Source organism: Stylophora pistillata, chromosome 13 (assembly GCF_964205215.1).
Source record: "Stylophora pistillata chromosome 13, jaStyPist1.2, whole genome shotgun sequence".
Taxonomy (NCBI): Eukaryota; Metazoa; Cnidaria; class Anthozoa; order Scleractinia; family Pocilloporidae; genus Stylophora; species Stylophora pistillata.
Genome location: NC_142531.1, coordinates 4,866,162 through 4,892,981, shown reverse-complemented (window position 1 = coordinate 4,892,981; position 26,820 = coordinate 4,866,162). Strand labels below are relative to the sequence as shown.

The 26,820-nt window shown below is 40.6% G+C and overlaps 2 protein-coding genes and 1 pseudogene across 4 annotated transcripts in view; 1 reads left to right on the top strand and 2 right to left on the bottom strand.

Annotated features, from left to right (window-relative positions):
* The first annotated feature begins 1,407 nt into the window (after positions 1-1,407).
* LOC148717341 (QRFP-like peptide receptor) lies at positions 1,408-4,910 on the top strand. Its single transcript, XM_088742746.1, has one exon. It carries the CDS (start codon positions 3,301-3,303, stop codon positions 4,369-4,371), a length of 1,071 nt encoding a protein of 356 aa, XP_088598872.1. The 5' UTR covers positions 1,408-3,300; the 3' UTR covers positions 4,372-4,910.
* Positions 4,911-5,539: 629 nt separating this feature from the next.
* LOC148717339 (uncharacterized) overlaps positions 5,540-26,820 on the bottom strand; it is a 33,670-nt gene continuing 12,389 nt past the window's right edge. For both annotated transcript variants that reach the window (XM_088742742.1, XM_088742741.1), the window contains exons 2-3: positions 19,522-22,847; positions 5,540-6,459 (exon numbers count right to left, since the gene is read on the bottom strand). In XM_088742742.1, the coding sequence (XP_088598868.1) occupies positions 6,394-6,459; positions 19,522-22,809 (3,354 nt within the window). In that variant the 5' untranslated portion in view covers positions 22,810-22,847 and the 3' untranslated portion in view covers positions 5,540-6,393. The remainder of the gene's footprint in view (positions 6,460-19,521; positions 22,848-26,820) is intronic.
* LOC148717340 (uncharacterized) lies at positions 6,333-15,506 on the bottom strand (annotated as a pseudogene). Its single transcript, XR_015994521.1, has 2 exons — positions 15,397-15,506; positions 6,333-13,130 (listed from the first exon to the last, which is right to left on the bottom strand). The product of XR_015994521.1 is annotated as an uncharacterized LOC148717340 (transcript).

The following is a 26,820-nucleotide window of genomic DNA, read 5'->3' as shown; positions in this document are numbered from 1 at the left end:
CAGTTTAGGCGCCCCGATATTTGTTCCATAGGACCTCCCAAGCTTTCCACTCAGAGACCGGTAGACCGTGATAAAGTTAGGGCCTGACAGGCGGTCAGCGGCACTCACTTATTCCCTTTCCCTCCCTAGTTTGTTCTCGGGACTCTATTACAAGGAGCTGCAAAGTCCACGGTAACCGATCGGTCTTGTCTAACTTCCATAAGTTTATCTTCTGACCTTGATTTCAGTAGAACCACACGAAAGTTCTTGTTTTGGCTAACGCAGTCAGAGGTTGATTCAGTTGATCAAAAGCATTGTAATTTGTTTATTCATTCCGAAAGTCTCGTGAAAATGTTTGTATAGTGTTCGAAAAACAAATGTTTTTAAAATCTTCCAAGGTTAGCCAGCTGGCATGCCCACCCGTATCTATCAATAGCGAATTTATAAGCATGTTCGTTAGAGCTCGCTTGGTGAGGAGAGAGCTCGAGAGAGCGGAGAGAAAGCGGCAAAGGAAGTTTTTGAAAAGTAGAGGGCAGAGTAGAAAAGAACGTAGACAGTGTGTAGAAGCGTGGAGAAAGAATTCCGTAGTTGAAGTGAACGTTTATCAGCACAAGTCAATGAGACGTATCCAGTGATATCAAAGTGTGAGCGTCCTAGAGATCAACCAGAGTCACACAAAATGAAGTAAACTTGTAAGTAGAATTGTGTACAGAAGAACCGAGTAATTAAAGAAAGAAGAAAAAATACGGTTTGAGAGTCTTGGTGTCTTTCGTCGAGTGTGGTGTGCTCGAGAGCTAGTTCCCTAAAAAATTTGAAGGTATAACATATTTGGTGGAGGATTTAGCCTAGTCCGTGATTTTCAAAATATCAGCTGTTTTAATCAAAGTGCTCTAAACTTATCGAGATTACACCAGCACAAGCCCACGTAGAATAAAAAAGAACGATATACTGCTTTTATGCCCTTTGCAAACTGGAACACGGGGCGTGAAGGCGAGGGCGGATCGCACGTGAAAGTCAGACTTAGGTGTCCGGTTCGGTTCCATTCATAAATAATATTGGTCCATCCTTTTTTCTCTGTAGAAACCTCTAAGATATTATTAATAATTTCCCCCTCTATCTGTAATATACATTTCCCTGTAAGTTAGTCGGGAGTTTTTAGTGCTGTGCTGCTTGAAGAATGATGTATGGGTAGTTTTCAAGTGTTCTAGAAACGGAGCGGAGTTTGGTCGTTAATCGCCTCTCGGTAAAATAGCAATTCTCCTTAAATACATTAAACTTGACCCTATCAGACACTTGAATGGATGTAGACTTTAAAAAGTCTTTTTTTTTTCAATACACCCTTTAGTTAATATCAAAAAAGATCGTCTTGCAAAAAGAAACTTTCTTTCTTGTAATAACTAGACTGTTCTCTTGGTCTGAAAGACAATACCTATATTGAAACGTGTATATGAAATACGGCGATGAAATTGAACGACAGGATATATATCCGTGCAGTGGTTCAACTCATTTAAATTTGGTTAAAGAATCTTTAAAAGAGTTTTCGCACTCGACAGGATTTAAAGGTGTGACCTAGCGAACCTGGGGCAAAGTAAAAAAACTCAGCAACGTTGTTACTTTATGCGTGCGAGACAAGCATAAAGCGTTGATTAATTGCTTCTGTGTGGGATTAATTTTGATTGAAGGCTGAATAAAATATCATTACGATGTTGATGTGTTCAAGAAAAATGTCTTGAAAAAAATATTAGTTTAAAAGTCTTGACAGAGAATGCTTCGAAAACCAATTGCACGAAAAGCATAGAGGCGAGCGGAACCTGGAGCGACTATCAACAGAGGATGTCGACCATGCAATGCTTCATTGAAAGAACAGAACAATACGGATCAAAGCGACTTGAATAAGTTATTTTGGAGAAAAAATCTGCAGTCACTGCTTATTATATTAATCCATATTGTTTATTATCGTTTTGTTATATCTCTTCAAACAGCATCAAGCGGATGAGATATTTATTATAAAAGTTTAACGCTAAATGTGGGTTATTCAAATGTGGCTTGTAAAGGGACTATTGGGCAAGTACGACATGACCCTCGGAAATAGCGACCAAAATGGAACATGTATCCGTCGTGTTAAGAAACATTTCGTATTCGGTTGTCGAATCAAGAAGAAAGTTTGCCAACAGAGTAACCAAAACAGTTTTGTATCAAAGCAAAGTAAACATTTTTTTGATAATCATGTAACTGTGTACTAACGTGACGCAGGCAGTATTTGAACCAGCTAAATGGCAAGATCTTAACTGTCTGCTTTACTCGCTAACCAATCTTGTTTGTCTTCCCCTCTTCGAAAAATCATTTTAGTGAAGACTAAAACAATGAAAGAGTTCAACAGCACACGAACAACTTTTCTCCCTAACCCTATTGTCCTTTTTCGAAGGTTATCAAAAAATAAAAAAATTATTTATTATGCAATTTATTTAGATTTCAAGTCAAGGTTTGACATCCATTCCGTTTGTTTACAGTGCATGAATATAATTAACAACATTCATTTTTACCAGTCTGTGAGAATATCTTGTATAGTAACATGTGCAGAAGCCACTTCATGAAAGAACCTTTCACACCGAATGTGAAACCTGTGATTAAAATTTTTTGATTTTTCACCGTCACCGAGATAGTAATAAATTTAGCAAAATGACTTGCTTTTATTCTTTTAAGTAGGTTAAAAAAGGCGTTATACCCTTATCCCATTTGTTGGTCTCCGCAAATGAAGTAACGACAAAATATCAGGGGTGATAATCAGCTCGTCTTTATTACTTTAATTGCAAACAGCAAATTATTATTAATAACGAGTTTGCAAGACATCTGCTTTTCTATTTTTTCTCTGAGGGATTGCGACTGAGAAATTGCGTAAAGACTGGTTTCTTTACTCCCTGCACCGTTTAAAAATCAGTTTCCTATTTATACGAAAAATGGCCATCTTTGTCAATCTTTGTTGTAGTGCGCAAACAAACATTAGAATTTAAACTGACGTGGCTTTAAAATATATACGCCAATGCCATTTTCCAACAACTTTTATGTACTCCGGCAAACGACAGGTGTCATTCAGAAAATACTGTACTCTTTAACCTATCAGAATTTTCCATCGTTGCTACGAAAGTGTTCTAGCCTGTGTTTGAATTTTAATGCCATTTGAATGACGTTCTCCGCGGAAAGCCTCAACAGAAAAAGGCTAGAGGAACTAGAATTTCAAACTGATTTTCGAGCATTTTGATCGCTATCAGTACGTCATTGCCGGCCCACCGAGGACGTCTTTGTGTTGATAAATGCCGCTTAATGATTTACCAAGATCACGAAATTATGCAGTTGGATGTAGTCAATTCTACTGCAGAACCCAATTTCACTCCCAACTCTACAGTCCACAACGAAGTGGCAAAAGGTTTAACATTGAATTCACTCATGGGAATATTCTTCATGTGCTTTTACATCATTGTGTATTCGACCTCTAGTGCAGGAAATGCAGTGGTATTGTACATCTGCGCTAAAAATATAGGAAACACAGCCTTTCAGCCAACTCGCACGACGTTTTTTAATCTTTACATCGCCAATCTTGCTGTTGCGGACCTCCTTTTCACGCAGTTGACAATTTTTGACGCTGTCTACGCGATACTCTACGAATGGACCATGGGACCCATTTTATGTAAGCTTCAGGGTTTTCTTGTCGAGTTATGCTACTCCGCGGGAATACTCACCCTAATGGCAATCAGCCGCGAGAGGGTCAAGTCTATCTCGGATTTACGAATAAAATCACGCTTTCAGCGAGTTAAAGAAAGAAGATCTCGATCGATAATTGTGTGGATTTTGGCCGTATTGCTATGCTCACCTCTTCTCTACGCGTACAATTTGACGGAAGAAACTTCGAACAGTAACACCGTTTTTATACGCTGTATGAACGACGCATGGACGCATCTCGGAAGGCGGATTTACTACAGTTTGACCGCGGCTGTACTATTCTTTGTTCCTCTATTAATCATGATTTGGACGCAGTTGAAGATCAAACGCGTTTTTAAGTCACAGGTCGCACCAACACAACAGATCGCTCTCTCTATGCGAGCGCGCCATAAGAAGGCGAGTCGAATGTTAGGGGTAGTGACGATAGTTTTTTTCGCGTTTTGGTCTCCTTTCATTTTCACTCGAACACTTCGTTATTTCAATTGGTATGAAGGGGAATTAATCTGGAAACTAAGTCAGTTATTAACCATAGCTTCTGCTGCAGCCAACCCGTTTATTTATAGTTTTTACAGCACACATTTCAGGGTGTATATAAAGAGGTTTCTAACTTGTCGATGTGGATTAATGGCTGCGGTTGACACTAGGGACAATTCTACGGTGAATTCTCTCTACTGAGAGACTGATTTGTGCGCTACTGTTTATAAACAAAGAATTCTGAGATGAAAAGAAGTATTCAAAAATAGGGTATTGATACCCCATTAACAGCTGGCAGCTGTGCTTGCAAAGTGGAGTCCGTGTTGGATGCCATTTCTACTACACCAGTTTGATTCCATGCAGTTCGCGTCTGTAATTTAAGCTCTGTAATTTCTGTAATTTCTCTTAACATTTCCCAATTATCATACCCATGTGATAAGATAAAAACCTTATCAAACCCTTACAAAATGTTATCTGCTATAGATATACGGATATGTAAATTATTCAAAGTTTACATTTGCGATGTAGTCGTAAACACGTTCGGCTGTAAATTTCAGTTCCTGAATTAATCCTATTCATCCCGCTTTGTCAAACCATTTTTATAACGTTGAGCTTTGTGTCAGTTCTTTTGTGAAAGATATTAGAAAATACCTTTCACAATGTTTCGGTAGATTGAAAGACACCACACTTATTTTTTAAAACGGTAGTTCAATTGATTAATTAAAACGAAAGGGAATCTACCCACGCTCTCTGTTTTCATATTAACACCGACTAAATCCTGAATCTTCGCTGAACAAAATTTAATTATGAAAACGTTTTATCGCTATCGCCACCTTCGACAGCCTGCTGTAGTCATCAGGGGAACAATCATCTGACCATAATCCTGCGAATAGATTTCTCCTGGAGTGATTTAGAAACTCCAGATCAGCAAATATTTGGCGATTTAAATGCAGTGGAAATTCAAGTTTTTCTGCTTAATGCCTGAAGCACTGTACAACAGGGGTAGGGAGGGGAATGCTGGGTTGGGTGAATTTGCGCGTCACGTGTACATTAAACATTATTTCACAGACACGAATTAAAAGGAAAAACCTCAACTCTCACCTTACAATGCCTTTCTTTAAGATTTGCACGTCGCGTATTATTTTTTGGGATTAATCACGTGTGCTATATAAACCATTTGCCACTCTCCTAACATGGAGCGAAGTACATATTTATGTTCTCTCGCGTTGGACGAAGACTCGTGCACAAGTAACAGGATAGGGAGAGGTGGGTAGGGAAACTTCGGTCTTACTCGTTCAGCATCTAAATTTAACAGCAAGGGAAAGCGTCCTGCGTAAGATTGCAAAAACTGGAGAAAAGATACAAGACATAAAAAGGGAATGGAATATATTTGTTGCAAAATAACATACTTAAAACCTAAAGATCATTAAAAGAAACACTCAGAAACCGACAAGATTTGTTTAATTAGTCGATTGCGCAGACGGATGAAGTTCTATGATTTTGTTTTTTCAACGCATATCGCAAAGTCGACGCCAAGGTTTCCTATAGAGAAGTCTTACACTTCTAGATTAATTTCCTACCGCCTCATTTAATAAAAATGTAATAACACCGGTTTGTTTGAACTATCCTCTAAGCATCATACAATTTCTGTAAGCAGACTTGATTACTTTTATTCATGAAAAAAGAGACTGCGACTGTTAATACGATTTCTGTAAAAAAGAGAGTATGAAAATTTCAAACGCTGCATGGTGGGTCATTAGATATTCACAATCGTCCTGAATTGTTACTGAGATTATAAAAGTTTCCGTTTGATTTTCAAAATTTTTGTGTTTCCCCTTTACATTTTCTACCATTGGTACAAATATTACTAATTAATTTTCCGATAATAATCGGCTTTTTCTCCAGTGGGGAATAAGCTGTCATCATCCCCTTGCAATTAGTTACCTAGGCAAGAAAATAATTTTGACTTCATATTACCTGAAAAGGTTTTAAATTTTAATTTTACCAGCTGACTGATCTATTTACGATCAAATTGATTTTGGATTTTCTTTCAGGGAAAGTGAGAAAAACTCTTCAGGAAACAGTTTATTCTAAATTACATCAGTTACTTCCTTTGCGCTGATGGTCAAGTCTTAGATACAGAAGACAATCGTCACAGTCAATTCATTCCAAACACCTTTCATAGCATTCATAATTCTGTTCAAGATATCTAAATACATAAAGTTAATATACGCTACTAACACGTTTACTAAGCTGATCAAACCTCCTGTTTTTTGGTGACGTTAATAACTGCAAGGAATAAAAAAGGTAACAAATTCACTTAACCACTTTCAAACTGATCTTTTTTCCGGTGTATGATTTAGAACCATTTCACGAAGAGGACAAGTGTTTTAAAGGGAGACCGAACACACAATAACGCTCCCTTCTTTACTTCATAAGCATGACGGTTTGGCAAGGCAATCACGGACGACCGATTTCACCTGAGTAAACTGAGATTAGTAATGAAGCAGACAAGAGGGGTTTGGCGGGAGAAATTCATGACAAGTCGTGGACTTCAAAAAATGACGCCGTTACCTAGTTGGTGAAGTCCTGGGGCGGATCCAGGGGTAGTTTGGGTGTTTCAGTCGAACCCCCTAGACTGTCTCTCAAAATGCTGGAAACCACGTTTCCGAAGACTTAATTTTCAAAATCTCCCGGGGACGCATGCCCTCGGACAATTCTCCGAGCCCCCCTTTGATCAAATCGTGGATCCGCCCCAGAAGTCCTACGTCCTACCTCGACTGCTAATTGCAATCGAATCTATGAATACTTATGATCAAGTAACTTAGACAATTGACAGAAGTTTCCCGTGGTCTGTACTTTTATCGTATGTAAGATAAGTAAAACGATTCTCTCCGAAGGTGACACGTTACGTGACACGTTGACACGAGCAGCGCTGCCTCTACTCTTATCGACAACGGCAAATTGGCCAATCAGATTGCCACATTACTGCCGATTGTGGTAAAAACTCAATAGCAGGTAAAATAACGGAAAGACTGACTTCTGCCTTAGTTTCAATGACCAGCATCTGATTTCTCTTCTTCACACTGATACTGCTGAAACATTCATTAGGATGACGAGAATAAAGGAAATGATCAGCAACCTTAGAAGCTTTGATTAATGAACCAGTGTATGCAGAGTAAGGATATTGATGTTGGGCTGTAAAGGACTATTTCTATTTCTATTTTCGGTCATTGAAATTCATATTCAGCTGACTTATGTATTTGAAATTATATTAAGAAAACTGACGAAACGGATTCGGTAAAACAGTTGAAAAACTCTCATTTCTTTTAGCTTTTGAATTCATGCAGTTCTCCTTCTACCAGAGAAATCTAATTTTTCAGCAAATTTCGTTTTCTGGTAAAAAATTGATATCAAGTCATCCAAGTATCATGTCCGCCACTTTTCTAGTTAAATACAAAAGTAAAAGTCTACTTAAGATATCATACAGCAGACATTCTCTCTTTTCCCTTGTACCATCTCTAAGTTACTACGTACGGCTACCACATCATTATGTTCAGGTCCAAGCTTTTTCAAACAACTTGTCAGTGCACGATCAAGAAAATCTTCTAATTGCCGCAGGTCACCAAGATCATAATGTACAGCACCCACATTATTGTACGTAGCTGCCACATCGACATGTTCAGGTCCGAGCCTTTTCAGACGAATGGTCAGTGCACGATCATGACATTCTTTTGCCTGCTGCAGGTCTCCAAGGGCACGGTGCACATTACCCAGCTTATTGTAAGTACTTACCACATCGACATGTTCAGGTCCGAGCTTTTTCAGACGAATGGTCAGTGCACGATCATAACATTCTTTTGCCTGCTGCAGGTCACCAAGGGCACGGTGCAAACTACCCAGATTATTGTAAGTCTTTGCCACATCGACATGTTCAGGTCCGAGCTTTTTCAGACGAATGGTCAGTGCACGATCAAGACATTCTTTTGCCTGCTGCAGGTCTCCAAGGGCATGGTGCACAGTACCCAGATTATTGTAAGTACGTGCCACATCGACATGTTCAGGTCCGAGCTTTTTCAGACCAATGGTCAGTGCACGATCATGACATTCTTTTGCCTGCTGCAGGTCTCCAGTGGCACGGTGCACAGTACCCAGATTATTGTAATCAGTTGCCACATCGACATGTTCAGGTCCGAGCTTTTTCAGACCAATGGTCAGTGCACGATCATGACACTCTTTTGCCTCCTGCAGGTCTCCAAGGGCATGGTGCAAACAACCCAGATTATTGTAAGTCTTTGCCACATCGATATGTTCAGGTCCGAGCTTTTTCAGACGAATGGTCAGTGCACGATCATGACATTCTTTTGCCTGCTGCAGGTCTCCAAGGGCACGGTGCACAGTACCCAGATTATTGTAAGTAATTGCCACATCGACATGTTCAGGTCCGAGCTTTTTCAGACGAATGGTCAGTGCACGATCATGACATTCTTTTGCCTGCTGCAGGTCTCCAAGGGCACGATGCACAGTACCCAGATTATTGTAAGTCTTTGCCACATCGACATGTTCAGGTCCGAGCTTTTTCAGACGAATGGTCAGTGCACGATCATGACATTCTTTTGCCTCCTGCAGGTCACCAAGGGCACGGTGCACAGTACCCAGATTATTGTAAGTCTTTGCCACATCGACATGTTCAGGTCCGAGCTTTTTCAGACCAATGGTCAGTGCACGATCATGACATTCTTTTGCCTGCTGCAGGTCTCCAGTGGCACGGTGCACAGTACCCAGATTATTGTAATCAGTTGCCACATCGACATGTTCAGGTCCGAGCTTTTTCAGACGAATGGTCAGTGCACGATCATGACACTCTTTTGCCTCCTGCAGGTCTCCAAGGGCATGGTGCAAACAACCCAGATTATTGTAAGTCTTTGCCACATCGATATGTTCAGGTGCGAGCTTTTTCAGACGAATAGTCAGTGCACGATCATGACATTCTTTTGCCTCCTGCAGGTCTCCAAGGGCACGGTGCACAGTACCCAGATTATTGTAAGTAATTGCCACATCGACATGTTCAGGTCCGAGCTTTTTCAGACGGATGGTCAGTGCACGATCATGACATTCTTTTGCCTGCTGCAGGTCTCCAAGGGCACGGTGCACAGTACCCAGATTATTGTAAGTCTTTGCCACATCGACATGTTCAGGTCCGAGCTTTTTCAGACCAATGGTCAGTGCACGATCATGAGATTCTTTTGCCTGCTGCAGGTCTCCAAGATCATGGTGCACAGTACCCAGATTATTGTAAGTAATTGCCACATCGACATGTTCAGGTCCGAGCTTTTTCAGACGAATGGTCAGTGCACGATCATGACATTCTTTTGCCTCATGCAGGTCTCCAAGGGCATGGTGCAAACAACCCAGATTATTGTAAGTCTTTGCCACATCGATATGTTCAGGTCCGAGCTTTTTCATACGAATGGTCAGTGCACGATCATGACATTCTTTTGCCTCCTGCAGGTCTCCAAGGGCACGGTGCACAGTACCCAGATTATTGTAAGTAATTGCCACATCGACATGTTCAGGTCCGAGCTTTTTCAGACGGAGGGTCAGTGCACGATCATGACATTCTTTTGCCTGCTGCAGGTCTCCAAGGGCACGGTGCACAGTACCCAGATTATTGTAAGTCTTTGCCACATCGACATGTTCAGGTCCGAGCTTTTTCAGACGAATGGTCAGTGCACGATCATGACATTCTTTTGCCTGCTGCAGGTCTCCAAGATCATGGTGCACAGTACCCAGATTATTGTAAGTAATTGCCACATCGACATGTTCAGGTCCGAGCTTTTTCAGACGAATGGTCAGTGCACGATCATGACATTCTTTTGCCTCATGCAGGTCTCCAAGGGCATGGTGCAAACAACCCAGATTATTGTAAGTCTTTGCCACATCGACATGTTCAGGTCCGAGCTTTTTCAGACGAATGGTCAGTGCACGATCATGACATTCTTTTGCCTCATGCAGGTTTCCAAGGGCATGGTGCAAACAACCCAGATTATTGTAAGTCTTTGCCACATGGACATGTTCAGGTCCGAGCTTTTTCAGACGAATGCTCAGTGCACGATCATGACATTCTTTTGCCTGCTGCAGGTCTTCAAGGGCATGGTGCACAGTACCCAGATTATTGTAAGTCTTTGCCACATCGACATGTTCAGGTCCGAGCTTTTTCAGACGAATGGTCAGTGCACGATCACGACATTCTTTTGCCTGCGGCAGGTCTCCAGTGGCACGGTGCACAGTACCCAGATTATTGTAAGTAACTGCCACATCGACATGTTCAGGTCCGAGCTTTTTCAGACAAATGGTCACTGCACGATCAAGACATTCTTTTGCCTGCTGCAGGTCACCAAGATCACGGTGCACAGTACCCAGATTATTGTAAGTATTTGCCACATCGACATGTTTAGGTCCGAGCTTTTTCAGACGAATGGTCAGTGCACGATCATGACATTCTTTTGCCTGTTGCGGGTCACCAAGATCATGGTGCACAGTACCCAGATTATTGTAAGTAACTGCCACATCGACATGTTCAGGTCCGAGCTTTTTCAGACGAATGGTCAGTGCACGATCAAGACATTCTTTTGCCTGCTGCAGGTCACCAAGATCACGGTGCACAGTACCCATATTATTGTAAGTATTTGCCACATCGACATGTTCAGGTCCGAGCTTTTTCAGACGAATGGTCAGTGCACGATCATGACATTCTTTTGCCTGCTGCAGGTCACCAAGATCATGGTGCACACTACCTATGCTATGATATGCGTTTGGAACGTCCCTATCACTAAACACATCTTCACATATAGTTAATCTCAATATGAAAATGCAGTACTTTAAAGCTGTGCGGAATTCACAGTGTTTCTGGCATGTTTTACGAAAGGTTGTGAAATTACTCACGTAGTCATAGGGAGTAGATGATCCGGCTTTTATAGCGTGGGATATACCTTTTTCTGAAAATAGACTATCGATTTTTTCACTTAATGTGACTAAATGAGGAACAACGTTCTTGCTTTTGACATGAGTGTACAAGTCGTCTTCAAGCTGGCTTTGAGGTAAAACTTGGCAGAATGAATGAATGGCCCCATCTACGGCCTCGAGGTCTTTGCTTTTTGCGACAGTTTTGATAATGGCCCCGATGACGTCATGGACAATCTGATGCACTCGAATGTAAACGCCACTGTTATCTTTTTCAAATAACAGCAAAGAGCATTTCCGAATTCTCGTGGCAAGCATTTCAGGATCTTTAAGCTCTTGATCCACTTTCCTCACGTAATTAACAACAATTTCTATACTCAAAGGGTGTGGTGCACAGACAGAGAGAAAATTAAAAGTGTGCTCCAAAACTTTATCTGTTGCGATCGCCTTCTCAACAGCAAGTGTTGTAGCAGCAGTCATGGAGTTTTTGTAACTTGGGTTGGTTTCAGTAAGCATGGCTTCTGTTGTACTTCTCTTCCCTTGGTTTAGTTTCTTTAAAAAGTCAATAAAACCAAAACTCGAGGATAATCCAGTTTTTCTTACTTCTCTTACATAAGTGGCAGCGCTTGCAAGGGCAAGTGGTTGGTAGTCCAAAACCTAACAAACTTTCTCCATCTCGGGGTCAGTAACTTCGGAAAGGATTTCTAAAAGAGAGCGGGCTTCATGAGGGTCCATACCTTTGCTGACTGAGATATGTTGGATAAATGAGCTTGACAGTGGTATAGCCGCAGTGTCCTGTGTCGTTATCAGCAACTGGCCCCTTGCCCACTACCCATTTCCTGGATCGGGTAAATTACCATCTAGATGAGACATGCTGGTGACGTTATCAACTATCAGTAGCCACGATGAGTACAGTTCAATTTTTGGGCTGATCAATGTTTTGAGACTTCTGATCTTCTCAATTGTATTCAAATCTTTCGAGGTAAATGTGTTGGTAACAGCGTATTCTGGGCACTTCAGATGGCGAGCGAAAGAGACATACGATTCCAAAACTGTTTCAGAGTTTCCAGCATTCAGGGTCATCACAAAGAATGCAGGAGATGGAATTTCTTCAGTGATTTCGTCAAAAAAACGCTTGGCTACGAGCGATGCTATCTGCGATTTACCACTTCCAGGATTACCCGATATATACAGGTAACTTAATCCTGTGCACCTTTTTAACTCTTTTAGCTTTTGTATAATCTCAGACACATCAGAATCTCGATCTGCGACATGATGAGAGGGCTTAGGAGGAAGAATGCAAAATGAAGGAGTATCGCTGTTTAACTGTTCTTCAAGAGTCTGTCTTTGTTCTTCTTTTTCACGAAGCTCCTTTCCTGTCTCTTGTAGATTCTTGTCTTTCTCCTGAACTTCCTGTTTGAGGTCGTCCACTTTCTTCAAAACACGTCTCAGCTGCTCTGTTGGAAAATATTTTTGGGTTTTAACGTCTTGAATTTGCACAGTGGAAAGACCGAGAGCTTGGAATGCATTCTCGACTCTACTAGCGGCATTTTGAAACTCTACGTCAGAGAGGTGACCTCGTGCGATATGAGCGAACTCTTCGTTCCGAAACAGCCTGAGGTTATCCACATTTGTCTCGACCACTGGATTGAGACTATTAATGCAATCGGAGAAAAGAATGGCGTAAAACAACATGGTACAATCCCACTCAGCTCTGTTGCCTTTAGTCATGGTTGTTAATAAACGAGCATGCTTCTTTTGGTTCTTTGGCGACTCGCCGTTGCGAAAGTCCAGCCCGTTTTTCAGTGAATCTTTCCACTCTCCCAACGTAGCTTTGTAGCGATTGTCCCATTCTTGTTTGAAGATTTCTCGCATACCTTCGGTCAGGATATCAGTGGTAACGTAACAGATCCTGTAGTAGTTTAGTTGCTCCTCTCTGTATTCCACAGAAGAGGCCATATTTGGCTTGAACGACTTTGGAAGTTTTACAACTGGTCCTTTGTGAGAAAAACACGAAATTTTAAATTTTTTGACCACAGAAATGGCTCATCTGAGCTTTCTTCAGTCGAATCACTTTGCTTTGCATAGACAGGGAGCCAGTACAAACAGTTGAGTGTTTATCTCATATTAAGATTGCTGTTACAATAGCTTACGGCTGAAAGTTGACTGCTCTAGCGCATTAAAAAATAACAGGTTATCAAAAATCTGCGTATGAGAATGAGAGGTTAGAGAAGACGAACTCATCCCCTTGATTTGAATTCCCGTTTCTTTAACTCCCCAAAAGGATTCTTAAGAAGAAGAGCAAAAACAAAATAGCAAAAAAAACAAAACAAAACAAAACAAAAAAATAATCGCAATTGCAGTGTAGATTCTGACTGGACAAGCCGTGGGTTGTCCCGACTAACTTCTGTTATCGGAACGAACACTATTGCGTGACTCAGTATTGTGTGACCAATTCGTATCGTCGTTGACATGTTTAAGTAACAGTTTCGTCGAGAGCACGCGGTTGGGTCGAAAGAAGGATTGAAGGAAAACTGGAATCCGTGCTTTTGTTGGAACTTGGTCGAATAAATCGTTTCTTTCTTTTTTTTTTTTTTTTTTAAGTTTTTATTGGTTTCGGACTCGTTTGGTTCTTACCGGGGATTTGTCTACTGAACAGTAATTATGGCGAGATAAACCTTTTTATGCATCGTTTTCCTGGATATCCAGACGGCAATACTCGTGGATGGGTTGGACGGTGACATGGGGGGGACATCGACTCCTTCTCCATCTGCGACCTCGTTTTAAAATCCGCTCTTTATCCCCGATCCGAGGCTATATAATTTTAACTGAGGGGTGGATTTCTCTCGGGTGATTAGAAGACTTTTTATTGACCAGGTTTTTTTGGTTCTACCAACTGAGTGTATAATGTAAATTGGCCACCTTAAAGAGTTTCAGCGGGCTGACGTGTCGAGCCTTAGCCCTTCGTCAGCTTTGAAACTGTTTACGGCGGCCAATTTACATTATCAACTCTTTTGATTAAACCAAAATTGTCCTGTTACTCCCACTGATGCAGCACCACAATTTCTTTAAAAACTTTTACTCTTTATTCATTGATCAGGTTTGTGGTACTCATGTTAATTTTCCGTTTATTTCCTTTGTGCTGTCATGGTGATTTAGCAGACTCTTGTCCGGTGAAAGGAAACACACCCTCCCAACAGGGATGAGATGATGGTTATCTAGTTCAACACCGCCCAAATTGTATCATTGCGATTTTGTTAATCTATTCTATCGAAAGCGATAAAACTCCAATCTGTCTTTGTTCTTTCCGAGTTGACATATTCAGGCAAGGATTGAGGTAATATTTCTGATATAAGTAAAAAAAAAACATTATTTTGAGTCCGGCGTGACAAGGCGGAAATGCACAACCTTGGTTTGACCTTTGAAGATGAATACCTTTACACGAAAGTACCTTTTGGTAACAATAAAAAGATAAATTTTTGAATAATTCAAAAGTTTATAGCGGTTACATAGGATAAAGCCATAAATTTGCATTAGTTCAACTCGCTAAAAGAAGGACCAACTTGGATATCTAAGGTGATGTGTAGAGAGATTAATCTAATTTAATCGTTTCAAAAACATCGAATCCGCCAAATTAGCTGAAATTTCGTTCCTAGAATTTCAAAATATGTAACGTGTCATAAAATTCGGGAAAAATTGAACAAAACAATAAACAAACAAACAAATATTCCTGGCTTTCTGTGCCCATCTCTGATCATTTCATCCACGTCTTTTATAACCAGGAAACTTAACGTTCCCTTTACTAACTATGTTGAGACAGACAGCATCTCTATTCTTTGCTGATTCATAGCTCAGTTTTCCTCCTGAATAAACTGACAAAATCGGAATTGAGGGAAAGAAATAGAACCCTTATACAAGATGGTCTCATCAATTATAATAGCCTTATTTGATTTATTCGTGAGATTGTGTTGATTAAGTTTTTGCGACAATTGCCGTTCATGCAGATTCGAGAAGGTAATTCGGGTGTAAACAGCGGCGGAAGACTTCACTGAATGGTTTAAATTCAATAGATAATAGCCTGGGGATGCCTCTGTTTAACCAAAAACGACAAGCTAACGACAAAAAGGAGGCAGAGCACTACGTCAATGTAACAACAAGGAACGACTTAGTCTCAGGATTGCATATGACTTGATGAAACGGACAAGTTTGATCAAAAGGTCCACACAACCCTCATTTGTACTTTCAGCAATAAATTGTACTTACTGCGGCGAACAATTCAGCAAAGAAGTGATACTCTCCCTGGAACAAAGAGTAATAGTTCTCGTCTGTAATCGTCCGTGGGGCGGAACTCGAAAGGGAAACTACTTACATGACGCACGCGCGAGTTATACGCCGTTGTGGCAAGGCGGACTCATGCTGACGTCATTGTTCACATTTTTGCTCATTTGCATACGGCTTTGCGTAAAGAAGGAAGTATGTTAGATACAAATTGACTTCAGGCAGCTAAAGAGCTAGAAAACCTCAGTACATGGTGAAAGTTTTAGCTCTTTGGGTGTAATATTCAAGGAGAAATAGTCCATCAAAAACTGCAAAATTTCTGGGTGGCAAAAGCGCTAATGAGCTCAAACATTCTATGTAAAATTTTGAGTTTTTAAACCCGTGTTGCACAAAAAGTATTCAATGCATTAGGCTCGTATTCATTGGCCGAGTTAATCGTACTTTGACCTTTCGATATTCAGAACTGATTTATTTTTAGCTCCATCAGAAACTGAATTGCTAATGAGGCAAATATTGCTAATGAGGCAAATATTGTAAACAAGGATCCCCCTATATTGGATACATCACTTCGAACGAAAGACTAGACTTTTATCAACGCCCATTGACCCTCTTGTCATGAATATTAATCACAGACTATTGTGGCTGACGTAATCTTATCTTGAATATCTCCAGTAGCGCCTCGAAGAAAAGTTTGCGTGATCTAAGTTTGCGTGACAACTACAAGTGAGATTTATTTTAAGAACTCACGACAGGTTGGCATCACGTTTCAGAGCGTAGCGGGAAATGAGGCAGTGAAATAATAACCAGTAAAATGTAAGTTTCAGATGAGCGGGCAGAAGGGCCTGAATTTTACAAAAAGACTTCTGTTTTTTCAGTTGACTATGACAGGAATGGGAAATAATGACCCTCTGTTACAAGTAACAAACAGATGACGCTTACTCAGTGCTCTTTAAGTTGCAACATGATCTCCAGAAGAATTGCTTGTACAAATGCAAAATTTGCGCAAATGAAGTTTTAAAGCTTACTGCAAGAAGAAAACTGATAAATTCAAGCCATAACATTTAACTGAAAGTCAGATTTTTATGTTGCTAATGTTTCATCGAGAGCGAGTTAATTTGCGAACAAAACTTTTCTATCACTGTAGATCAGACCTTCCATTTTGCACATCTTTCGAACAAGACGATCCAAGATCGTAAGTCGGGCTACAGGGCCGACGTGCTGTTATGAGTGTTGACCATTCGTGGTGCGAAGTGGTTCTAAAAGAAATACTAAGGAGGTACCAAGGTCCTAATTTGTAGGCGTGGGATAAAATTTGTTTTCAGCCCCGAGAGACACCAATTCTACAACAACGCACTGTCACATATTTTTGGTGCAATGCCCTAAAAGGTATCACAGAAGCTGCTACTATTTCAGAAAATCGAACTCGCCAAGTGAGCTCAAATTTCTTGTTCAAAAATTTAAAAATATGCAACTTGTCGTATAATTCGTTAAAAGTTAAGTTGAATCTTTCTTTAGTAAAAAAATAAGAAAAAAAAAAACACTATACCTATGTTTGTCTCTGATAATTTCATCTTTGTCTTTCTTTTTGAGGAAGCTTAACCCTATTTGATTCATTTGTGAGATTGTGTTAAGTTTTTACGACAACTGCCGCTCAAGTAGATTCGATATACTGTCTGCAGAGGATATTTGGGCGTAAAGAACAGCGGAAGACTTCGCAAAATCGTTTGGGTATGCCTTTGTTTAACTAAGAACGACAAAAAGGAGGAAGAGCAGTCTGTCAATATGACACTATGCGACGACTTAATTTCAGGATTGCATATGACTTGCTTAAACGAACAAGTTAGATCGGAAGACCCATGCAACGCTGAATTGTAATATCAGTAATAAAGTAATGAATTGTACTTACAGCGGCGACCAATTCAGCAAAGTAGTGATACTATTCCTGAAATAAAGAGTTATAGTACTTGTCTGTAATCATCCGGGGGCTGAACTCGAAAACGAAACTAGTCATAGTCCCCTGACGCATGCGAGCTCTATTACGTCGTGGCTTTTTTTGATACATCACTCTTAGCGAAATACTATACTTTTATCGATATATGTGTAGACCCTCTTAACCTCAAGCTATTGTGGTCAATGTAACCTTGTCTTGAATGTCTACCGCACCACCTTGAAGAAAAGTTTGCGTGATATAAGTCTGCGTGACAACTACAAGTGAGATTTAGGTTTAGAACTCACGCGATTTTCTAAACGCAGGTTGGCATCACGTTTCAGAATATGGCCGGAACTGTTGAGCAATGTAAGAATAACCACCAGCAGTGGTTTAAATCGCAAATTTGAGCTGAGTGAGCATAAAAAGGAGAGGAAAATAACCTAATGTTAGAAACGACACAAAGATACATACATACATTTATACTTTATTAGCTTGTCCCCCGCGTGGCTTTTCAGAGTCAACGTTACGTTACATTAAAAACGCAGAAAACTAAACATATGAAAATGATGACATTAAAAGAAGACAAAGGTTGAATCAAAATTAAATAAAACAGTCATTAAGAAGCTTTCGCCTGAGTAGGCGCCTGAACTCCGTCACGGATGGGCCAAGTTTGAGTGCAGGTACGCAGTTAATTTGGCCCAATCTATGACATGTAGGAGGATACGGTGGAAGCAATATGCCCCGTAAATTAGAGTCCGGTGTGATTGATGGGTAAGAAATCTTCGGTCTTACTCGTTAAGCATCTGAATTTAACAGTAAAAGAAAGCTCCTTGCGTAAGATTATGCAAACTAGAAAAAAGGCACAAGACATATGAAGGGAATGGAGTAAATATGTCGCAAAATAACAAACTAAAACCTAAAGATCATTAAAAGAAACAACCAGAAACTTCCAAATTGTTTTAATTAGCCGACTGCGCAGATTAAGTTAAATGATTTTTTAGTTGTAACGCATATCGCAAAGTCTTCCCCACGGCTTCCTAGAGACAATTCTTACACTTTCATTATTTACTTCCTACCGCCTCATTTAACAAAATTATAATAAAATCGGTTTCTCTAAACTATCCTCTAAGCATCATAAGTTTTCTGTAAGCACAATCGATTAGTTTTAGTCAGGAGAAAAAGACCGCGAATGTTAATGCCATATTTGTTAAATACCGGAGGTATGAAAACTTTCAAACGCTACATGGTGAGTCATTAGATATTCACGATCGACATGAATTGTCACTGAGATAATAAAAGTTTCCGGCAATCCGGACGACCAAACCCACCTGAGTAAACTGAGATTAGCAATGAAGCAGACAACAGGGGTGTGGCGGGAGAGATTAATGACAAGTTTTCGACCTCAACTAAATGACATCGATGCGTAGTCGATAAAGTCCTACGTCATGCCATTCGCAGTCGAGCCTATGAATAATCAAGTAACTTAACAAATTGACGGTGGTTTAGCGTGGTCTGTACTCATATCTTACGTAAGATAAATAAAAACGATTCTTTCCATGCGTGACACGTTGACGCGAGCGGCGCTGTCTGTATTCTTGTCGACAACGACAAATTGCCAATCAGATTGCGACCTTACTACCAATTGTGGTAAAAAATAAACAGCAGGTGGAATATTGGAAAGACTGACTTCTGCCTGAGTTTCAATGACCAGCATCTAATTTCTCTTCACACTGATACCGCTGAATCATTCATTAAGATGACGAGAATAAAGGAAATGATCAGCAACCTTAGAAGCTTTGATTAATGAACCAGATCTCCTTTTCAGTGAATGGAGAATAAGGATATTGATGTTGGGGTGTAAAGGACTATTTCTGTTTCTATTTTCGGTCATTGAAATTCATATTAAGCTGACTTTTGTGTTTAAAATTGTATTAAGAAAACTGACGAAACGGATTGGGTAAAACAGTTGAAAAACTTTCATTTCTCTTAGCTTTTGAATTCATGGAATTCTCCTTCTACCAAAGAAATCTAATTTTCTAGTAAATTTCCTTCTCTGGCAAAAAAATTGATAGCAAGTCCTCGAAGTATCATGTCCGCCACTTTTCTAGTTAAACACAAAATGAAAAGTCTACTTAAAATATCATACAGCGGACACTGTGAGATATGGTAGACTTTCCTACATTCTCTCTTTCCCGTTGTACCATCTCTAAGTTATTACGCACGGCTACCACATCATTATGTTCAGGTCCAGGCTTTTTCAGATAACTGGTCTGTGCACGATCGGGAAATTCTTTTACTTGCCGAAGGTCACCACGATCATAATGCACAGTACCCAGATTATTGTAAGTAGCTGCCGCATCGACATGTTCAGGTGCGAGCTTTTTCAGACGAATGGTCAGTGCACGATCATGACATTCTTTTGCCTCCTGCAGGTCACCAAGATCCTGGTGCACAGTACCCAGATTATTGTAAGTATTTGCCACACCGACATGTTCAGGTCCGAGCTTTTTCAGACGAATGGTCAGTGCACGATCATAGCATTCTTTTGCCTGCTGCAGGTCACTAAGATCATAGTGCACAGTACCCAGATTATTGTAAGTAGCTGCCACATCGACATGTTCAGGTCCGAGCTTTTTCAGACCAATGGTCAGTGCACGATCATGACATTCTTTTGCCTGCTGCAGGTCACCAAGATCACGGTGCAAACAACCCACATTATTGTAAGTAGTTGCCACAGCGACATGTTCAGGTCCGAGCTTTTTCAGACGAATGGTCAGCGCACGATCGTAACATTCTTTTGCCTGCTGCAGGTCACCAAGATCCTGGTGCACAGTACCCAGATTATTATAATCAGTTGCCACATCGACATGTTCAGGTCCGAGCTTTTTCAGACGAATGGTCAGCGCACGATCATGACATTCTTTTGCCTGCTGCAGGTCACCAAGATCATGGTGCACAGTACCCAGATTATTATAATCAGTTGCCACATCGACATGTTCAGGTCCGAGCTTTTTCAAACGAATGGTCAGTGCACGACCATGACATTCTTTTGCCTGCTGCAGGTCACCAAGGGCATGGTGCAAACTACCCACATTATTGTAAGTACTTGCCACATCGACATGTTCAGGTCCGAGCTTTTTCAGACGAATGGTCAGCGCACGATCATGACATTCTTTAGCCTGCTGCAAGTCACCAAGAGCACGGTGCACAGTACCCAGATTATTGTAATCAGTTGCCACATCGACATGTTTAGGTCCGAGCTTTTTCAGACGAATGGTCAGTGCACGATCATGACATTCTTTTGCCCGCTGCATGTCACCAAGGTTACTGTGCACAGTACCCATGTTACTATATGCGTTTGCAATGTCCCTATCACTAAACACATCTTCACATATAGTTAATCTCAATATGAAAATGCAGTACTTTAAAGCTGTGCGGAATTCACAGTGTTTCTGGCATGTTTTACGAAAGGTTGTGAAATTACTCACGTAGTCATAGGGAGTAGATGATCCGGCTTTTATAGCGTGGGATATACCTTTTTCTGAAAATAGACTATCGATTTTTTCACTTAATGTGACTAAATGAGGAACAACGTTCTTGCTTTTGACATGAGTGTACAAGTCGTCTTCAAGCTGGCTTTGAGGTAAAACTTGGCAGAATGAATGAATGGCCCCATCTACGGCCTCGAGGTCTTTGCTTTTTGCGACAGTTTTGATAATGGCCCCGATGACCTCATGGACAATCTGATGCACTCGAATGTAAACGCCACTGTTATCTTTTTCAAATAACAGCAAAGAGCATTTCCGAATTCTCGTGGCAAGCATTTCAGGATCTTTAAGCTCTTGATCCACTTTCCTCGCGTAATTTACAACACTTTCTATACTCAAAGGGTGTGTTGCACAGACAGAGAGAAAATTAAAAGTGTGCTCCAAAACTTTATCTGTTGCGATCGCCTTCTCAACAGCAAGTGTTGTAGCAGCAGTCATGGAGTTTTTGTAACTTGGGTTGGTTTCAGTAAGCATGGCTTCTGTTGTACTTCTCTTCCCTTGGTTTAGTTTCTTTAAAAAGTCAATAAAACCAAAACTCGAGGATAATCCAGTTTTTCTTACTTCTCTTACATAAGTGGCAGCGCTTGCAAGGGCAAGTGGTTGGTAGTCTAAAACCTGACAAACTTTCTCCATCTCGGGGTCAGTAACTCCAGAAAGGATTTCTAAAAGAGAGCGGGCTTCATGAGGGTCCATACCTTTGCTGACTGAGATATGTTGGATAAATGAGCCTGACAGTGGTAGAGCCGCAGTATCCTGTGTCGTTATCAGCAACTGGCCCCTTGCCCACTGCCCATTTCCTGTATCAGGTAAATTACAATCCAGATGAGACATGCTGGTGATGTTATCAACTATCAGTAGCCACGATGAGTACAGTTCAATTTTTGGGCTGATCAATGTTTTGAGACTTCTGATCTTCTCAATTGTACTCAAATCTTTTGAGGTAAATGTGTTGGTAACAGCGTATTCTGGGCACTTCAGATGGCGAGCGAAAGAGACATACGATTCCAAAAGTGTTTTAGAGTGTCCAGCATTCAGGGTCATCACAAAGAATGCAGTAGATGGAATTTCTTCAGTGACTTCGTCAAAAAAACGCTTTCCTACGAGCGATGCTATCTGCGATTTACCACTTCCAGGATTACCCGATATATACAGGTAACTTAATCTTGTGCACCTTTTCAACTCTTTTAGCTTTTGCATAATCTCAGACACATCAGAATCTCGATCTGCGACATGATGAGAGGGCTTGGGAGGAAGAATGCAAAATGAAGGAGCATCGCTGTTTAACTGTTCTTCAAGAGTCTGTCTTTGTTCTTCTTTTTCGCGAAGTTCCTTTCGAGTCTCGTGTAGCTTCTTGTCTTTCTCCTGATTTTCCTGTTTGAGGTCGTCCACTTTCTTCAAAACACGTCTCAGCTGCTCTGTTGGAAAACATTTTTGGGTTTTAAGGTCTTGAATTTTCAGAGTGGAAAGACCAAGAGCTTGAAATGCATTCTCCACTTTGCTAATGGCACTTTGAAACTCTACGTCAGAGAGGTGACCTCGTGCGATATGCGAGAACTCTTCGTTCCGAAACAGCCTGAGGTTATCCACATTTGACCTAACGACTCCATCGAGACTATGGATGCAATCGGAGAAAAGAATGGCGTAAAACAACATGGTACAATCCCACTCAGCTCTGTTTCCTATAGTCATGGTTGTTAGTAGATGAGCATGCTTCTTTTGGTTCCGTGGCGACTCGCCGTTCCGAAAGTCCAGTCCGTTTTTCGGTGTATCTTTCCACTCTCCCATTAAAGTAGCTTTGTAGCGATTGTCCCATTCTTGTTTGAAGATTTCTCGCATACCTTCGGTGAGGATGTCAGTGGTAACGTAACAGATCCTGTAGTAGTTTAGTTGCTCCTCGCTGTATTCCACCGATGAAGCCATATTTGGCTTAAGCTATAGTTAAAGTTTCATGACTGTCCCTTGCGAAAAAGAAAAAAAGAGTTTCTATTTTTAGTTTTTAACAGAGATGGCTAATCTGCCTTTGTGTCGAGGGCACATCCTGTATCAAAATTGATACTGCAAACATGCACTGATCAAATAATTAATAGCGTGCGATTTCAGTTAATTTTCTTTCAAGGTCTTGATGAAACCTGCAACTAGTGATTGCGTGTGCGCTTACGGTAACTTAAAGCGATGCTGAAGTGTAGAAACACAGAATTCATGACTCTCAAGGAGCAAAATGGATAACTTTTCTGAATTACTTTGAAAGTCACTGATATTCTAAAATGTGCCTCACCGACACCACCAGAGATGTACCTCTAGCTGATGACAATACAGCAAGTTGATAAGTAAAACCAACAGTGTATTACATGCCGGCGTTGGGGTATTGTGAACAGAATTCTTTCAACGAATCTGATCCAATCCCTCTTCCATTGGTTTGTTCTAAACTCTGTAATTTAGCCCTATGTTTTTGAAGTTCGTAGATGAACAGTCTAACCAATTGCATTACAAGTTTTTGTTTTGTCTTGTTTTGTTTTCATAGAGGAACCCTTAAAAACATTTTTATGAAGAGTTTAAAGAACAGCGTCTAATGTTAGATATCCAATTCAATTAAATACCAGGGCCCAGTTGTATAAATATATCTTATTAACGAAGCGCGAGGGCCGTACTGGGAGAATATCGGTCCGAGGTCTTGACACTACGCCCGAGCGCAGCGAGGTTCGTACAAAAAAGACCGAGGGCCGATATTCTTCCGGTAGGGTCCCGAGCAAGCTTGGCTAATAAGAGATTTATTATACGACTGAAGTTCAAAGGGACACAAGTGCGGTATCATTCGGGAGCATTCGGGAAAGTGCCCGGTCCAATACTGAGAGAATATTGCCCGGCAATAGAGCATTTTGATTGATTGATTTCAGTTATTGGCCCTCTGGCTGCCCGAGGCGTGTAATAAAGGCCGGATAACGCTATCCTACGGATAAATCGTTATCCGGCGGATAAGCGATAGCAAAATGTATAGCGTTACCCACCGGATAGAGTTTTATCTAGTGGATGGCGCTATCCAGCCTTTGAACAACCGGAGCCAGTAGTTCGGTAGAAAGAGAGTGCGTTGCTGAGAGGGACACCCTCAAGTACATCTCAAACGCCTTAGTCAAGGGTTTGTGAAACAACCTTTTAGGTATCGAGAATATTCTCGCTGCTGTAGCCGGAGATGGCTGCACCAAGGGAACTTTTAGTTTAGAATTATTTGCCAGCAGTTAAGATCGCTCTTAAGAGCTGACCTATTTTCTGTTTCGCGACCTTCACCTTTCGCTGACCGGCTAGGCGTTTTTCCAAGTCACAACGTTAAAACAGCATATGTGTGGAGAGCTGGTAAAATTGAGGGCTGGTAGAATTGTTTTTTAATGGTCTTTCAAAGTATTAAAATATTAAAAACAAGCAAAGTTATGCCTCTGCAGACTAATTTAGAAAAAAATTAGCGGACAACGCTGAATTATCGCTGCATTTCTTTTCGAATAAATTTGCAACACGGGTTCCCTCGGACCCTCCCCCTGGATCCGCCACTGCGGAAATGCACGGGCATGGTTGAATTCTTAAGATAAACACTTTGCAAGAAAACAATTTTTGGTATTAGCAGGTGAGTGGATAAAGTATATAGTGAGCCTGTAGTCTTAAGACACTTACTGAAAAAGAAGTCGGAATAAAAGCTTAAAAAGTCTCAGAAAATGGAAGGTGAAAGGAGATAAAAATCATATTGTTGATTTTATTATTTTGTAATGTATTATGGAGGGTTTTACGTCGCTATGAGGAGGATAAAGACTTAACAGGCAATATATAGAGAGAGAGACAACCGGAAATCGTTGGTAAAGAAATAAACAAGTTAATCAAAGTTACGTAATAGAATCCCCTTACGATGGATTTTGTGTTCGAGAATGTTCCAATCGGTTGAATGTTGTACAATTTAGTAAACTTATGACTCAAAACCTGCAATTAAATTCTCAAACCAGCATTTTAGGTTTCCCTCATCTAGCTTTGGAGCTCTCTAATTCGAGTATTCCGTATACAGTAATCTCATACGATAACCAAACGTGACCGAATTCAGGCATCAACCGTTCGCTGTAATATAGAACCATGGCTGAAGGAGAACGAAAATAGCCGCAGGGAGAAAACTCCTTTGAATTCCTCTCTGCCTCGCCTCATGGCTAAATCTTTGCTGATGTGGTCTTACGCTCTTAGTGAAATAATTAGGAAAGGCGAATCTTGAGGAAACTGCAATGCAGAATGGCTCACAATGGTCTTGTGATGCATAACTCCTCAGTCTACTCGACTGAAGCTTAATAGAACTAAACTTAACAGCAGCAACAATAACAGGAAGTACATTTGTGCAAAATAAAAAAGCTTGGGGCAACGCTGATCGATGGAACCTTGAAGGAATTTACTTAAAGCTATTTCTGTCAAATTCTGAGTAACATGGAGTAGATTAACAAAGCTTTGATCATCAAGGAACAGGCAACGATTAAGTCTTAGTATCACAACTTCCTCGATACCGAAAAGTGTGTAAACAACTGTAAAATGTGATTCTAGTAAGATAACGTGAAGAAATGATATATATTGTACTTACCGAGTCAAATATTCGAGAAATAAACAGCAAAGTTGTAATACTATCACTTTAGAGAAGAATAAAGGTTCCTGTCGCAAATCATCCAGAGTCGGAAACAGAAAGCGGAACAAGCGCAAGTCACATGACTCACATGACCAATGTGTATTTTGAGCCACAATATGAAAGCCTCAATGTGCGTTGAACCATTTATTATTGAAACTTATTAGAAGGCATTACCATAAAAGCTTTCAAAACTTTGTTTTGAAATTCAAACAAAGTCTGCGTGATCCAAGTATGCGTGACATAAAAAAGGGAATATAACGATTCACGCGATTTCCTTGGGACACGCAAAGTTCTAGTACGTGAAAATGTAGAACAATCTTCGCGCGAAAACGTTGAAACAACTAGCCTGAGCGCTGGACGAAAGCGAAGAGGTGAAAAGTCATGAGTGAAAGGGGTTATTGTTGGGGTTATTTTGAAAATCCGCAATCCTTTCACCTCATCATACTCTTTCTTGCGTGGAAATGTAAACCCCTGTGGTGGTCGACCGACTAGACTGTCGCTCAATTCTCTCTTTCTTCGTTTGCAAATGATCTTTTGTTCCACACACGGGCCACATCTACATGCTCTGGTCCGGGCTTTTTCAGAAAAATGGTCACGGTGTATACCACGGATTACTTTTGAGTAAATTGGTTTAAACAGACTGACATGTAATTTAAAGTATTTGTTCTTGCCCTCAACTCGAAACAGTCATCGAATTAAAGCTATTCATTTGTCTTTGTGTGCATCGATAAACAAGTAGCTCATCTAGCTTTGGAGCTCTCTTATTCATGTATTCCGTAAACACTAATCTCATCCGATAACCAAACGTGACCGAATTCAGGCATCAACTGTTCGCTATAATAGAACAATGACTGAAGGAGAACGAAAATAGCCGCGGGGAGAAAACTCCCTTGAACTTCTCTCTGCCTCGCCTCATGGCTAAATCTTTGCTGATGTGGTCTTACGCTCTTAGTGAAATAATTAGGAAAGGCGAATCTGGAGGAAACTGCAATGCAGAATGGCTCACAATACTCTTGTGATACAGAACATCTCTACTCGACCATAGTCCCCTCAATTAACTATGATAGCAGCAACAATGACAGGAAGCACATTTGTGCAAGATAAAAAAGCTTAGGATAACGCTGATCGATGGAATCTTGAAGGAATTTACTTAAAGCTATTTCTGTCAAATTCTGAGTAACATGGAGTAGATTAACAGAGCTTTGATCATCAAGGAACAGCAACGATTAAGTCTTAGTATCACAACTTCATCGTTACCGAAAAGTGTGTAAACAACTGTAAAATATGATTCT

Coding starts and splice junctions, on each gene's coding strand:
- LOC148717341 (XM_088742746.1), top strand. CDS start 3,301: ATGATTTACCAAGATCACGAAATTATGCAGTTGGATGTAGTCAATTCT.